Raw genomic sequence first — 17,658 nt, forward strand, 5'->3', positions numbered from 1 at the left:
GATTATATTGCAAAAGCAGTCATTTTAAAAGAGATCAATGAATAAATAAATAATAAATAATATCCAAATATCCTTTGGCCTTTTCCATACACATGTGCTGGCTCAGCTTGACCTCGTTTAACTCGCGGCAGGGACTTCCATTTCCATTACAACAGGGCTTCCTGCGTGAAGGTGTGTCTTTAACTAATGACTCACTTGTCTGGAGCAGTGGTCAAAGTAGTGGCTCTAAACACTTTTGCTCCACAAATAAAGCTCTGCTAATTGGGTGATATGTTTCATTTTCTATTAATTCCTTACAATAAAGATTTTATTTGTTTGTTTGTTTGTTTTTTAACTTATTTAAAAGCTTTTATTATTATTTATAAAGCAGCAAAATCAGGAAATGTTGGGTTTTCATCAGCACTAGCGTAACACGAATCCCAAAACAGCTGAGAGCGAACATGATGAAACAGTCAAACAAAGCAGATGTCTGAAAGTGCAGGGACGCAGGAGGGAAACTAAAGAGATTCAGTTCGAAGCTACTAGGTCTCCCGCACAGATATATGTTGGACATAGGCTTGTTTGAGGGGAAGACACGGGGGGGTCGACAAGGGGTTGGCCATGGTCGTGAGACGTCACTGGAGCCCGCTTGGCACTTTGGTCCCATTCTGGAGAGGGGCTGCAGTTAAACTGGTAACATTTCGCATCAGCGTGGCCAAAAGTAACAGTGGAAAAGCCCCACAGTAGTGATATTTCTATCTGCCAGTGTGATCATCAAAAGGTACTTAAGAAGTCGTGTGTGTGTTTAAAATTCTCTTGCAGCACTTAGAAGTGTATTGGCCTTAAGTGTGAGCAGTGCTCTTTCGAATGGGTCCCAAACAAGAAGAGTAAACCATACCGTACCAATCATCTCTGAAACGGAAAGTCAGCTTGCTGCCGTGTGCATGCATACTGTACGGCTCCCTTTTACTGTAGCTGCTCGAGCCGCACACAGCTGTTTGCCATTGTGCGTATGTGTGTGAGATAAAGAGCGACAGAGCAAGCGAGTATGCAGCATCTGTTTCTGTTCACACGCTCCCTTGCCAAACTTCCACTTTTAGAAAAAGTAAACAGCATTTTTTAGAGAGGACAGAAAAAAACAGGAGGAGGAGAAGGAGAAGGACGAGGAGGAGGAAAAGAGCAAATGGGGGATTTTAGGGGTTGGTGATCAAGTAAACCAGATAGGTACCGCTGAAGACAGTGTCTGCATATTTAAAACTACAGACAGTTTCAAAAAAAGAGGATAAATGTTCAGCGTATTTTGTGTGTATCTCTCCATTTACATGTCATCTGTGTCAGATCCAGCTTAAAGACATTTTGAAAAGTAATTCCCAATGTTATTCAAAGACTTTATATACTGTTAATTAAAAAGGACATTGACCTCAGTCATATTTCATGAACCAAGAAAACAAATTTGTAGTTTGTTTTCGCAAAATCCCTCCATTAACACAACGGAATCACGGCGCCTCCAGAGAAAACAGTGTTTTCTCAGGGGCCATTATCATGACAATAGCTGTCAATGCAGCCTACCTATGGCTGCATGAAAGGCATACAGAAGAAGTGCATGTGAATGGGAGACTGCATCTGTAAAAAGGAAACTAATGGCTAACCTCGAATTTACAAAAAGGCTAATTAAGTCTGGATGGCTGGGCTCTCACACCAACAAAAGCAAAACGGCAACAAGGGCCTCTCCTGATTCCGGCATGTTCCAGCAGGTATAAAAAGAGAAAATACAGACAAGTTTAAACAGTTGACAAATGCAATACATAGGTGGTTTATACTTTCTTTGAGGCAAAAGCAGAAAAATAGCACAATGATAGAAGGTACGGGTTTCGGAGTTACTTTCAAGGGACTGCAGTGTGAGCCTCTTTAAACAGAGTTTATCTTTGACAGTTTGGTCAGTGTTTGTGCCGTACCTCTGTATCCCGTCTGAACAGAGCAGCTACAGTATTTGTCTGAACTGTTTGTCAGATAAATTGAAAAATGCAGCCCCCCTTCCAGGTGTGTTCTTCAGTTAATTTTTGAGCAAAGTTGCATTTGTAATGTTGGATATTATCACCCTGGCACCCAGATTTTTGCCTTATGGTTGTTGTTTGACACAGACAGCACACATTCTTTCAGTGGGAGACAGTGAGATACAAAGTAATGTTTGCATGCAAATATTTGAACGAGTAACATGAGGCGTTGCCAGATTTTCCCCTCTGCCAAGTGGCCCAGTGATTAAGGAACTGTTTTTGTTTGCCACAGCAAACAGGACTGTCAAACAACCTGCCCCCACTCCCATTGAACATATACACATGATCTTGATCCCCAACGCTTGATATTTTCATCAGCAGTCTTCCAGTATGTCTGACATTAAGACGGAAATTGTGAAATTTGAGATATCCTTTGACGAAACATGGTCTCTTGGGCAACGGGCCACATGAGCGCCGCTGGGTGTTTGAAGCAACAGAAACTCTTCCTGAAACACACACTGTGCAGCTACAATCATCTTCATAAGGCGATGCAACTCACACATGGTGAGAGCATTTTGTTCTCAGCACTCACTGAGGAGTTTGAAAGGGTAATCTGGGAGATGGGATTTCACGAGGAGAGCTGCTGCCAAATCACTGTGAAATGACGACAGTGATTTATAGAAATTTCATTAAAAAAATGACGCCGCCGCTTTGTATTCTTTTCCCAGCCACAGCTTCCTCCAGACAGAAGCTTTTCCCACTTCACACTGCGTCAAGTCAAACTTTGTGAGATCTTGTGTGCATGTGGTGTGACTTAGATGCGACTGCGGCCTTATTAGTTACCAAGCTTGTCCGTCCTCAAACAGCGTGGAAAGGGAGCCAGAACAATTCTGGCCCGTCTTCCGCAAACCTAAACGTCACTGGCCAGAAGATCTCTATTGAGCCCTGAAACATCAAACTCATGAGCATGAATACAGGAAGATTTGCCCGTTGACCAACACATACATACCCAGCACCAGTGGTGGATGTTTGAGGGGCAGTCGCGAAAAAAATAAAGGGAACCACATGTATGCGAGGGGGCACTAGTGCGCAGAAAGTCATGATATATTCATAGTGAAGAGGGGGCACTTCGCTACAACATATCCACTGGAAGAGCACTCTAGAGGGCACTTTATCATGCTTAATCTACCATCCAAGAGGGCACTTTCACAGCGTTTGGGGGCACCCCTGCACCCCCCTGTCCACCAGCGCCAAGCATCCTCAAGTGAGGAGAAAATAGATAACCACGACTACAAAGGCATATTAGGGCCAATGTCGGTTAAAAGAAATAAAAAAATGGTGGGAGCGTGGTTACATTTTAAGAAAAAAACTAAAAAGAAGAAAGTGGTAAATTTACGAGTAAACTCACTAATTAACAAGCAAAGAACTTGAATATTTTCTGAAATTGTCATAAATTTGCCAGTAAAAAAGAAAATACTGTTTTTTACTATGTTATCCAAACTTTGAAGAGATATTGCTGTGAATTGGGCCTACTCAGAGGAAACCAACATATTGACTTGGATGAGATGATGATATTTTTGTGCATCAGGAACCGCAACACAATGGACAGATGGAGGATAATACACAGCAAGCAGTGGCATCTGTGGTGTGATCACGTCGATCCAACCTTGCAAAGTGAAGCATTGTGGCTCCTTAACAAAAATATTTCATATTTTGAGTTGTTTTCTCGTGACGTTACAACTTTAATCTCGGAAATTGAGTTTTCCTCTATTTATTACCCCTCTCCTGCATTTTTTCCCCACAATGGCCATCGTACAACAAACAAGCTCTGTTTTTCTTTGCATTAGCCTTGTTATTATCAGCACATGATCCTTTGCTGGTGGCAGATGAAAACGAAATGTAGAGCTGAGAAAAAAAGGAGAAACCACGCCAAATGACTTAAATCGGATTGAACCACCAATCAGATTGCTGAATGAGCTAAATGGTTGCCAATGAGAGCCCACTAAAATCAACAGTCCCTGACACTCAGCAGCATATATATCATCGGACACCTAAAACATTTTCAACAATGGCCAAAGATCATCTCTTTCGGTGTCTTTTTAGTCTCTTTTAGTTAATTATTAATGGTGTCGCTAGTTTTCCCACCAAGCCTCATCGTTTCTGTCCCCTTTTTTTTCTCTGACCATCTTACCGCCATGGCTCCCCTCCCTCGCCTTCCCCTCCTTCCCTCCATCTCTAATCTGATGCAGCCATAGATTTCCCTGTCTGATCTTGCATGGCCACATTTTCCATTGCACATTTATCTAATAGGGACACGTCATTTTCCAGGTCCATGTCTGTCTGGAGGACCATTTACTGTAAAAAAAAACAAAAGCAAAACACAAACACAGTTAGAGATCAAGAAAGATGCTTCTTCTCGGTAGTAATCAAGGCCAAAGTGCGGCCTTTTTTCTCTCTGTCCGCAGGGTCTGATAAGTGAAACAAGTGAAACAAAAAACAGATTTTACTGTATGTGTTGTTTCTGGACAGTGAAATTTAAAGAGCAGAATTGGAGGATGGTGAGGGGAAGGATGAGATTCCCAGAACATCACCCTCCCGCCCACACACACACTTTTGCTTCTGCTTCAGCACTCTCAAATATCAAATAAATAGAAAAATACATGTTAATATATTCTTCTTCTATGACTTTAAGTTAAATGAGCCCCCTGGAGCCTTTGTAAACAAACAAGAGTGATGTTTAAATTCAGTGTTACTCACTAAAATGCACTGCGTGTATCCTTCTCGTCAAGCAAATGAGTACATATCCTTCCTCGTCATAAATTGTATTTTAAATCCAGCATTGTTTACATCCTGGTTTAGTGGGTTCGCAATCTTCTTCTCCTGTCTTATTTCTACATATTTTGGCATGTTACCGCCAGCGAAATAGTATGACACGTTAGTAAAACTGTGTATTGTGAGATAGAAATAAACAAAAAAACAGCTCCTCAGCACTGCTAGAGGTCTAAAACTCCACAGCGAACCTTTAAATGGCAGTTGAGAAACCTCAAACTGGTGTTGGTGAGAAGTGTGGCTGAACGGATGAACCAGTTCACACACACGCCCGATTGCATAGGATTCATTTTCAGGACAAAGCTTCTATTTCTGTGCCTCTTTCTGTTATCACTTAGTGTGCGGTTCAAAGTAGACAATCGCAGTTGTTGTGCAGAGAACTTTAAAAAGTCTGATCTGGTTTGGTAAGCAAATACCATTCGTGACACTGAATTAAATAACATTATATGGCCTTATAATAGTCAGCCATTAAAATAAACACAGTTGACGATGACTGATAACTTTGGCGTTTTTGTCATTTTGAATTATTTTTAAGCTGAAACTCAGACAGCTGATTAGGGACGGAACACTAAAAGATTTCATTGCGGACCGCAATTAAAAAAACTCGTCGTGCTGAATTTTCATTATCTGGATAACCGTAAATCGAGATCATTGTGATATCCTGACTTATGAATGACTTGAAAAAGCTGTCTAGCTCCCTGACATACAGTCCTATATTGGTTTCCTGATTTATTTTTAATTACCTTAACCTGTCACCAGGACTGAAGACATGAATTGCATATTGTACCCCACACAAAGTTTAATCAGATGTGTGCATATAGCATGAGCAGGTACAATAGTTAGCTGGCTACTGTATCTTCAATGTGTATGCTCGCACAACGTCAAAGCTCAGAGGATGCGCGCAGATTCTGAGAGCAGATGGTCGCCCTCATGATGCTGGGTGGATGGAGAAAAAAAAACGTTGCTTGTGTCAGTTAATCTAGCTCCTAGCTCCTCCGCATCTGGTGTGAGACGCCACGAGACAACAAGCAAATATGACGAGGGGATAGTGTCTTTTCAAATATTCAAATATTGAGAGGTTTTTGGTTTACATGAGTGACTGTGTCGATGAAACACCAGATTATGTTGAAAATAAAGCATTTTTCAAGGAGTTTTCAATGAGTTTATTAGAATTCAAGCATATTCCTAACCTTGAAGACGTATCAGTAAAAATTGAGCATTTTTAAGACTTTGTATGAACCCTGAAGTATGTTTTTGTTGATGGAAAACGCTTAAAAATCTGGATGGAAGGACATAAAGACGGAAGAACATTGTCATTATCCGCCTTAGTTTGGACACCGCCTCACTTTAAGCTATATTGATTCCCTAAAGACTCATTCGCAGCTCATCCCAACGACATTAACAACAAACGGGTGGCTGGTCAGGGGGGTCCCACAGTGCTCTGACACAAAACAACCACTGACTGGTACTTTACCCCCTCCTGACATCCCACAAGCCCAAACACGCCTCCCCCTCCCCTCGTTCCCCACAGTCCACCGACCCACCCTGGCCCCCCACCCCTCTGTCCTTCCACTCCACGACTATTGTGCCCTCCTTTTCAGGCATCCTCATATCACCCAAAACAAATGGGTCCCGTATTTTCCTCTCTCCTCCTCCTCCTCCCCCTCCTTTCTCTTATTTTCTCTCTCTCTCTTTCTCTCCTTCGCTCGGTGCCGATGAAAGGCAGGCATTGAGCCGGCAGTGGCATTCCAAAACCTCAGGCCTCGGCTCCAGTGTGTCTGGCTATTCAACACTGCTGGGAGCCATTAGTTTAAGTAAGGTCTGACCCGCCTACTCACCCACGGAAAACCCTCAGATCTCCTATTACACTCGGCACACAGAGGGGAGACACACGGCTGCTCTTCGGGTGCAACGAGTGTGTGTATGTGTGCGAAGGCTGATACAAATAGAGACGAGCGAATATAAGAAGACGTGAGGGTACGGGAGAGAGAGAAACGCATGCATGAGCGCGTCTTTTATGAGTGAGAGGGAAAGTGAGTTGGTATGAGAGGCTGCATGTGTGCTTGAAATTTATGAGCAGTGGGTCTCACGCTCACTTGGCTGCATCTTCCGAAAGTTTCCACACAGGGAGGCCAAGCGCGTAGCCAGACGCCAAACCCCTCTCACCAATAACTCCCCTTAAACGATATTCAACAACCACGCACTTTTTCGAAGTCTCTCCAGCCGCTCTCCCGTTTAACTTATGTACCAGATACGCTGTCGGGGATATCCATCCGCTGCACTCACAGTCAAATCCTTAAATGCAGCAATTTCGCTAATTAGAAAATGATACCACGGATCAGAATTTGCCCCGAGTTGCCAGCCTCACCCAATTGTCGGCACATAAACGTGAATAGTTCCCATAAACAACTCCATGTTTGGGCGAAGTTGTGTGTTAAAAGAGTGCGTGTGCTTGGGACAAGCCCACACACAGACGTTACACGTGCAGTGAGGAACTACGCACTGGACATTCCTCTCAGTACAACAGGCTTTAATTAAGGGACAGTACTGTATATTGTTCACAGCTGGACAGGAACAGATTTTTGACTATAAAACCTTTTTATGTAGGGAATTAATTATGGTTCATTGAAACAATTACATCCCTTATTGGTCGTTGAGAAGGTGTCGTGCCAAGAGGTTGATCTGATGCTGTTGTGTTGTGTGTTCCTTCAGAATAGTAATTAATGTTGTTCCAAGACCGTCACTGCAACCGACCAAAAGGTGCAGATTTATAATAGAGCTAGATAACGAACCCAAAGATGGAGTTTCCAGCGTCCAGGTCTACTTGTTGTTCATGCGGCCCACTGAGTATGCGCAGTAGGGTTTTTTCTTGCTGGCCTCTCCCACAAGCCCTTGTTCAGCCCATACACTTTACATTGTGATGATGTCACAGATTTTTAAATTGCTTTTCTTAGCTCAAGGAGAGTTTTACAAAAATAAAACCTAAAACAAGGTGTCCTGTCTGTTTTACAGATGGTCGTTTTTGAGGCAAATGCTTTTCGAAAATACAGGGGGTATTTTTTGTTGTTGCAATACCACAAGTGGCCACTGGGCAAAATTGGACGTAAGTGGCACTGCTCTATCCAGGTCCACATAAGGAGCAGGTCATGGTGGATGACTGGTCAAGCACAGGACTTTCATCCAGGTGACCAAGGCACGTGTGCAGTGCAGAACTCACTGTTGACTTATTTTTAGACTCATTTTTTCCCTTTATTTTCATTTTCTGTTGCAATTTTGTTAGGTTTAGGCAACAAAACTGCTTGGTTTGGTTTAAGAAAATGTCATCCTTGTGTTTATAACAGACTCCTTCACAACCTTAACCACATGTTAGAAAAGCTAACTTCTCCCATGTGTGTATTTCTCAAGTCGCTGTAACAAAACAATGACCTCACAGAAACGTGATTGGTCAGCTGCGATGATGGTTCTGGAGAAACATTAACTATGACAATGCAGGATAAACACCACCTTATTAGGACAAACCAATGCACTAGTCACTATACTCACTAAGACAACACATATCATGCCCAAGTGACATATTTAAGAATTACATTATAGAAAGTGTGAATGAATAATTCTAATAATGATTTCCCTCAGCTGTAGCTGTGTAAAATGTTTAGTATTAGTTTATCTTTGTTGCTGCAGATGATTGCCTGTCCCACCACTTGCCTTGAACTGGAGCATTAAACTAAGCCTTAAAAGAGAGGAGACGAGAAAGAAATATCAGAACACAATAGCACTGATATGCTTTCTATTTTCAGTGTCACCACAATAAATGAACTCACTGTACATGTCAAGGTTACTGTGTCAAGGCTCATAACAACTCCCGCACCTGTCAAAGCCATCACACTGAACTGCCTTAAAGAAATGCACGTCACCAGCAGGCTAAGAAAGAGCAAGTTGTCTTTCAAGATAGGCATGTGATGACAACACCACCTACGATATAATGTAACTTTATATACTGTGTGTTTTTGCCTGATGTGTGCACGTGTCCTGCTGCCAGCAGTTGATTCTATATAAACTTTTCGTCTCTGTTTTTCCCTCTCTGACGCTGCAGGAGCAGCTGTGTTGTTCTCTTCCTCGGCGATGGCCACACCTGTGATCTGCAGGTGGTTCATCTGGCAGCGGAGCCGGGAACACCTGGCCAGGCAGGGAGATAGAGCCTGCAGGCTTTACTCACTGTGTGTGTGTGTGTGTGTGTGTGTGTGTGTGTGTGTGTGTGTGTGTGTGTGTGTGTGTGTGTGTGTCTTTGAGTGTGCGTGCAATAGTTTTGGGGGATTTCTGAAGGGCTCAATTAAAGTTGAGGGAAGATAACGGCTGTCTCTGCACACAGCCACACACACACACACACACACACACACACACACACACACACACACACACACAGAGTCAGAGGCATGTGTTGGCATTTCCCAAGGTTAAGCCTTGGGGATGTTTGGGCTTGTCAATGTTGCAATACAGTCCTCAATTTGTGTGTGTAACGGAGGGGGGTGTATTTACAGTTTTACTTGTTTTAGTTCTTTTTCATTTCAAGACACAACAAACCAAACTAAACCTCCTCCTGCCTTCCCAGTTGTTCTTGCTTAGTTTTGCGGGCCGTATCGTACAACTGTGGCAGCACCTGCTTTGTTGTTGCTCAGCAGACCCACCGCGGGTTTGACATCTCACTACAGTACTCCGCTAGGACAAACAGGCAAAGACAACAAGCAGAAACACCAGCTGAGGACAAGACACATAAACAACAGCACCCAGAACGCATTCCTCCCCGGGAGCAAGAGCAGACAGAGCGCATTGCAAGTTTATGTGCGTGTAGTGAAGAGAGCAGGCCCTGCTTTCTGACAGCACAAAGCCCAGCAGGAGTGAAATCAGAGAAGGGACAGATGAGGTGAACTTGACAAAAGTCATAAAACTCAGAGCTGACACGTGGGGAGAAGAGCTCAGGAGTGATTCTGGCTTAGGCTAAGATCCTCTGTCACATTCGCTGTCTGATAAAGCGAGACTAGGCCAAGGCCACAGATCATCTGCATCATTATCTGTCAGGATGTGAAGCAGTCGTTATCTGGGTCAGAGATTTTTGCTGTTTGAGCTTGTTGCACATAAGCATTACATGTGTTTCATTTGATACGTGAGGATCATTCTGGCAGTAAGTAATTCCAGAAATCATTCCTCAATTATACAGAGAAAAACTGCTGACAAAAGATGATATAATATATATAAAATATCCCATAAATATTTATTGCAATCATGATAAAAACATAGCTTGAGCCTTAGTTAAACAATTTGCTGTTTTTATAGTGCAATACATTGTTCTTCTGTGCAATGCTACTGTACAGTACAATATGTTGTTTTTGTGCAATACTGCTCTAGAGTGCACGTTGCTGCCCATGTGCAATGTTGTGTGAAGTTGTGCAATATGATGTTTTTGTTTATTTTAGTTTTCTAATGGCACTTGCATGTAGATACAATATGTTAGGGGAGAATAAAGTATATCTTACAATATCGTATCGTATCATATTGTGTTGCATCATATCGTATCATATTGTATCATATATTGCATTGTATAATATCGCATCATATGGTAATATGTCAACAAAGGAAGAATCATGTCTAGTAACTCATCGAATCACCATAGCCAACTACTTGGCTACGTCATTCTATTGGTTTGTTCACGAAAAGTGGATCTGCTAGTCATTTTTGTCTGAAAAGTAGCTCATGGATGCCTTCCAGAGTGGTCACAATGTAAAATTCTCACCCACCCTTGATGTATAATATAACAAATAAATTAATATATGAATTAATGTTACGAAACTTTCTATAAAAATACAACAATGGAAAGAGGATACAAAGAAGAAGGGTTTAAAGAGTTTGATATTGCCTGTATCTTGTCAAACCATGAACTGAGACTCTTCACTAAGAGCTTATAAGCAGTTGGATGTCAGCTTCCCTCTAGGCGATGACAGGCCAGCTGCAGTTGGACTCTCTGCACTGCGGCCAAGACAGACCAGTGGGGATGGAGAGAGGGATAAGGGCTGAAAAATGGAGATGGAAAGAGGAATGGGGACAGAAAGACTGGAAGGGAACAAAGAGAGATGGCTGGAGGGAGGCCGGACATCAGACAGAAACGGGAGGTGAGAACGAAGCACTGGGGTAACCCTGGAAGGCGTGGAGAAAAGGGGGAACCAATGCTAACTCCTCTTGTCTGAGCCTAGTGGGAAATGATGGGGGGGGGGGTGAAAGGCTTGAGGAGTGGGAACAGAGGGACGGGGGCATTAAAAAAGCATAATGTGCTGATAAGTTCCTTTCACTTGCTTTTTTTTTTTTTCTTTTGCCTGACCACTCCGATTCACTCTGAAGTGACTGGGCGCTTTTGTGTCCCTCCACTTAAAGTAGAAGACCGAATAAATGCCGGCACACAATCCTGGGACCTGCATGCCGCCGCCCTGATAAAGCATACATGATTTTTTTTTTTTTTTCATGATGATTTAAATGAAACACAGAAGAAACACACAAAAGAACGCTTAATCCCTTTTGGTTGAATGTTTCAAAAGCCATATAACAAATATGCAAAACCACTCTCGAACCCTGCGAGCCGCCTTTTTGGGATAGTCAAATGTGTCAAAGCAATGTTTACGCTACCTCGTGACACCTGAATACAGAGGTCACCGCGGTGGCTGGCGGTATAACCAAATGACAGTGTTAACAACGCTCTGGAGCCGAGCTGAGAGCTGCAATCAAGAGTAAAAAGCACAGAGCTGGGTTATCTTCCAGAGGCGGAGAAGTGATGTTTTGTCAGGGGGGTGGGCGAGAGAGCGGACACTCTAATAGCCCTCGTCTCCTGTACGGCTGGGTATTTCTGAGGATTGTTATTGGCGGGTGATCCTTGGCGCAAGCTCACATCTGGATCCTATCCTCCCAGCCGCTCCGTGCAGTGCCGCACAGCAACAAGAAACAGCTGTGCAAAACTGGCTTCAATTAGCCTCACATTCTCCCTGACAGTTAATCCCTTTCTACTCTCCTTCGCTTGCTGTTTTTTTTCCTTTAACTATTTGGTCACTCCTCTCTTTCTCTTTTTTTTTAAAGCTTAGCTTCAGGTTGCCACACTGTCTGAAGTAATAGACAGGGGAACACAGCGTGCTGAATTGGAAACAGACAACGGGACAGAAAGCTCAGAGGTCTCACGAAACACTGAACATGACAAATCCTATGTGTGTGGAGGGACTGATGATGCTGTTTGCAGTGGTTTGGGATTGAATACCAATTGCAGAGATGATTTATTATTATTTCCTGCCATTGTGTAATAAACGCCTCTTACAATTAGGGTTAATTTAATCTTAAACTCAGTTTTCACAGCATGTGATCAAAAGCAATAGATCTGCAATTAAAGCCTGTTAAAATTGTAATCTGGCCACTTATTATTACTCAATCATCAGATGCCAGATTCTTTGTTGTGGTTCTCACATGTGGAGCACTGGGAGACAAAAGTGACCCAATAAATTCAGTCTTTAAACATCCCATCTCCCACTAAAACCACACTTAGCAAACACTTAAGTGTGATCCAGAAGTGCAGCAGGCTGAATGAAATGTTGTCACTCATGAGTCATTAATCAAACTCAGCTCAGCTCGCATCAGTTCCACTGAACACCATCTTGACTCAGCTGAACCGCACCAGGGAATCCAGCTCAGATTGGTCCTGTGATAGGAAATGGGAGCCAGATTTTAGGTAAGGGAGCCGATCTGATGGGGCTTGATGAGCAAATCTGGAAGGTTCTGCAGTCATTGTAGCCCTGGGGCCCTGAGTAAAACACTAACAGGTGGTACTGCTGGTGGAAAAGACCCACGCAGAGACCAGAGGGAGTGAGGAGGATACTGGGCTCCCAGCCTGACACACACAAACACGCACCCGAGCACACACATATCACAAAAAAAACAAATGCATGACACATGATAACAGATAGAAACGAGTGCGAACAGAAAAACAGACAAAAACACGCAATTCAACGCATTTGCACACATTTTCCCAAACGTACCTGAAACTACACTTCTCCTGCACACACACACACACACACACACACACACAGCCCACAGACACAAGCAGGGGTGACTCAGAGAAGATCTGCAGGCACCTCTCCCTACCTCCAGCACCGGCAAATTCTCCCACATGGCAAAACACAAAGGGCCCACGTCTGGCAACGCTAACAGCCCACTCAAGCCAAAACCAATTAGGTCTCTAATGCAAACCTGCAGGGCCCCTTTGTCGTTTATTTCCCCTTTTAATGTCAGAGGATTGGAATCTGACTCTCTAACCCACCCCAAAGAAAAGAAAGAAAAAGGCAAAAGGGGAAAATTATCAGGAGTTCCAAATTATCCACATGTTTTCAAGTAGAGCTAATTGAATCAAGGGAGAATGGGAATGATTGACTAGTGTGAGCAATGTTGAGCCCACATGCTCTTTAACACATTTTCTCCCAGTGTACACACAGCATCCCTGCTTCCCAGAGGGCTATTTAGCTTTCTGCACAACATCAGATTAGTCCAGCTAAACAACAATTACGGTAAAGCAGATGAATACATGTTTTTTTTTAATCTGCTCTTGGTTTTTAGTTGGAACCAAATTTTCCAAAACAGGATTTGCTTTCAAACCCAGTATCCATCATGTTTACAGTTTTATATTACAGTGAATTCTCTGCTGCTCCCTGGTGGTCACTGTAGCTCCATCATCATCATCATCATCATCAGCAGCAGCATTACAGTCATGTCTTTGTCATGCGATTATTTGTGTCTGTGTGGTGAAAAGAGGAGCGACAGGAGTCCTGAGGGGGTGTCAGAGTGACACATGGGGGCTCATGCCCTCAGGCCCTGCTGACCCCACTTGCATTGCAGGACTGTACCATTGACCCCTGATGTAAAGCAGACAGAAACCACAGGCGAAAAAAAAAGGGGAAAAACCTCCTCCTGGCATCAAGCAGCAGCTCCAGCCTGGTTTCACACCGCCTGGTGTTTTTGTCTTAAAAAGCTGTAAACTCCAGATGGTGGAAAGAGAAAAAAAAACAAAAAAAAACTGCCTGGTGGATTAAGGGCTCCAAATCCTCCACTGAAAAGACACATAGACCGAAAAGCTGCTATTCAATCAAATGGGTGCATAATAGCTGTCTTGTGGGGGCCATATACGGGATAATGCATCCAATAGAGTATGTGTTATGCATAATTTATTCTCACTCTTTAATGGATCCTAATGAGCGTAAGATCTCAGCGGACAAAGGGATGACTGGGTTTTTGTTTGGTCATTATAATGATTTGATAGGATCTGAAGTAACACATTCAAAAGGTCCTCTCTGAAGAATTAGCCAGCTCTGGGAGAGGAATCAGAAAATAATAGAGTGGAGAAGTTTTTTTTTTTCTGAGCACATAATGTAGCCTTGATAAAGCTTAATTCTGCTATATTTTCATTAGGAGGCGAGGACAGCCCCTTTAGCTCAGATATGGCTCCTTAATTATGTAAAACACATACATGAGATCACTGGCATACGGGCCATTTGTTATGACTCAGCTGCAGCGTAGTGTGAAACGTGTGCAGGTGCAAACTCTGTATACAGTGTGCACCTGTGCGTAAAGATCAGGTAAAAGTAGCTCCAGTGTGACGCTTCATTTAACTCAGCAGCATGTTAGATTACAATTAAAGTCTACTCACAGTTTAAAACACTCGGCATTCCGACCATGCTCTTCGTGTTGGGGAGTTTTCTTCTTCTTCTTCTTGGCAGAACGATGGCTGTTTACAGTCCTTCAGTTTCTCTGCGACACGAAAACACCTTCAAAATAAGAAATAAAAAAACACCTTAGTGCTGATATAAAGTGAAACCTGCAGGAGACGATCGATCCGGTTCGCCACCAGGTTCCTATTCTCTCTCATGCAACAGAGAAAATATTTGTGTGGGCGGTACTAATTGCGAGCACTTAAGCAGAAAGCCGAGAAAAGCTCCGGAGGAGAAGGGTGTCTGCGTGATGATTAACTCCGAGCGGCAGCAAGAGGACACCAGAGCTCAGCAGCCCTCATAATCCTCACAGCAGACACACTTCCATCGCCCACAGCAAAGTCGTTTATGACCTCGACTTGTTGGCGTATTGATTTGTTTTTTTTTTCTTCCCCCAGCCTCGATCTATAGTCTGGGATGCCTCCACAAATTGACATTGAAACCAGCAAGGATATGGAGAGCCTGGTGAAACTGAAAATGATGGGTTATACTTCATATCATCATCAGATCATATGCAGCCCGAAGAGAGGAGTTAGTGTCAGTTTAAAGTGTTGTTCAAAAAATAAAAAATAAAACAAAAGTTGAATATTTGCAGTGTCATCTGTTGAGCTTCATACAGTATTATATATTTATATACTATATATAAATAAATATCCCTTTGGTAAGTCATAATTACGGAAGCCCTAAAGGGCCATGCATTCATACATTTCATTTCCTCCGTTTTCCCGTGATAACGAGTTAATTTCATTTGTTTTCTCGAGATCTCAAGTTATTATCTCGAAATAACAACTGCCGTTTTCCCGAGATAACGGGATAATTTTCTGAGATCTCGAGATAACAAAACTTTGTTTTCCCGAGATAACGATATAATTATTTCGAGATCTTGAGAAAACAAAACGATAGTGTCGTATATTAAATCATTGCAGGAAACATCATTCAGTGTAGCGATGTCAGAGGAGCAGGAGCATATCGATCACCACATCACATATCTTTTCAATCAAGGCCTGACACAGGCTGAAATAGCATTATGCCTTGCTATTACAGATAATATACACATTAGTGTGCGTAATCTAAAAAGACGGTTAGCAAGGCTTCAGCTATATCGGTGGCGCAATCTAAGTGAGCCTAATGTTGTCGTTAACTACATAGCTGACCAGCTACCAGGTCTCGAGCATCTCCATAATCTCAGGCCTATCATATCACAGTCATTATCTCGAGATCTCGAATTAATTATATCGTTTTCTCGGGAAAACAAAGTTTCGTTATCTCGAGATCTCGAGATCTCGAGAAAATTATCCCGTTATCTCGGGAAAACAGCAGTTGTTATTTCGAGATAATAACTCGAGATCTCGAGAAAACAAATGAAATTAACTCGTTATGACGGGAAAACGGAGGAAATAAAATGTATGAATGCATGGCCCTTTAGGGCTTCCGTACATAATTATGAGATAGGAAACAAAGATTCTGAGAAAAAAATAATTATGAAATAAAATAAGTCATGCTTATGGGATAGAAAGTCGAAATAATGAGATAAAAAGCCAAAATCAGGAGTTAAAAAGTCATAATTATGAGATAATAATTTGGAATTATGAATTGAAAAGTCACAATTATGAAATAAAGTGTTGTAATTATGACTTAAAAAGTCAAAATTAGAAGATAAAAAGTCAAAACTAGGAGATAAAACATTAATATGAGATCCAAAAAAAGTCATGTTTATGGGATAGAAAGTCATAATTATGAAATAAAGTGTCAAAATATTAGTAGTTATTATGAGTTAAAAAGTCGAAACTAGAAGATAAAGAGTCAAAAGTAGGAGATAAAACATCTATTCAAGATCGAAATTATGGGATAAAAAGTAGAAAATATGAGACAAAATGTAATTATGAGATTAAAAGTCAAAATCATGACATAAAGTCATCATTATGAGATCAAATATCATTAATATTAGATAAAAAAAATCAACATTACAAGATAAATGTTGATTTTTTTTATCACAAAATTCTGACTTATCATTGGGATTTCTTTTTTCATCAAGCTTAAGCTTAGTTTATATCACATCTTTTTCTTAAACCGGCAGATATGGGCTTCCGTAGGCTCCATCCAGAGTCTCACGTGTTATTCCCCTTTACGAGCATAATATTTGGATGCTGGCTGAGAGGGTTGTGAGCTAACACACACACAAACACGCACACACACACACACACACAATCACATCCAGCGTCATCTTTCCACCCCCCCTCTCCCTCCTACAGCCACCCACATATGCCACACGCTCCTGTCCTCCCCCTCCTTCCCTCCCCCTCCAGCCCCCCATCCTCCACTCCTGCCAGGCTGCCACCTGCTCTCTGCAGCATGCTGCACAGCTGCTCTGCTACAATAACAAATTAAGGTCCACCGTGGCAGGCAGGAGTCATTACCTACAGCTCCTGCTACGGATGAGCCAAGGAGCCATCAGCGGCCGCCTCGGTGTGTGTGTAGGGGGGGGTCGGTACACAGGGTTTTCCCCCTTTTTTGTGTAAAGCAAAGGGGCCAAGGGCCACTAATTGTTCTGATGTGGAGCAGAGGACCATGGGGGGTGCTACAGTTTGGGGACACAGAAGCCAAGAGTCACCACTTGCTGTGTCACTGTCAGAAGCAAGTCACGTGCTGCTGACTGTGCTGTTTTCATAAACAATTAAAAGAAGGTGAACAGACATGATATTTCTGACAATACATGATTCGATCTTTGCTTTAAAGTATTTTTATTTCATACAATATGCTCACTATCAAATTCAAATAATGTTTTCCTATGTTATTTTGTTTCTTGCTGCTGGTGACAGTGTTATTTTCTTATCACTGTCATTAAGACACCACAATGCACAGTGAATGAGCTTTGTTTCAAAATAAGGTACTTGTTTTGAGCAGCCCGTCCTTGTATTAGAATCTAGCAGTTAATTGCTTGTCAAGGTAAAGATACGATCTACAAATTAATTGTTAGACTGTGACAGGTACTGCAGAGTAAAGTAAAAAGAAAACATGTCAGATACAGTCTGCTTTGGAGAAAATGAAGTAAAATGTTGCCAGTGACATTA

General features: G+C 42.3%; 1 protein-coding gene across 1 annotated transcript in view; it reads right to left on the reverse strand.

Moving 5' to 3' along the window:
* The window catches only part of cbfa2t2 (CBFA2/RUNX1 partner transcriptional co-repressor 2), a 40,526-nt gene extending 25,921 nt beyond the window's left edge, over window positions 1-14,605 (reverse strand). Inside the window, exon 1 of the mRNA XM_073469250.1 lies at window positions 14,527-14,605. Coding sequence (XP_073325351.1) covers window positions 14,527-14,554 — 28 coding nt within the window. The 5' untranslated portion in view covers window positions 14,555-14,605. The remainder of the gene's footprint in view (window positions 1-14,526) is intronic.
* Window positions 14,606-17,658: the final 3,053 nt, after the last annotated feature.

The sequence above is a fragment of the Pagrus major genome, chromosome 6 (assembly GCF_040436345.1).
Source record: "Pagrus major chromosome 6, Pma_NU_1.0".
Classification (NCBI taxonomy): Eukaryota; Metazoa; Chordata; class Actinopteri; order Spariformes; family Sparidae; genus Pagrus; species Pagrus major.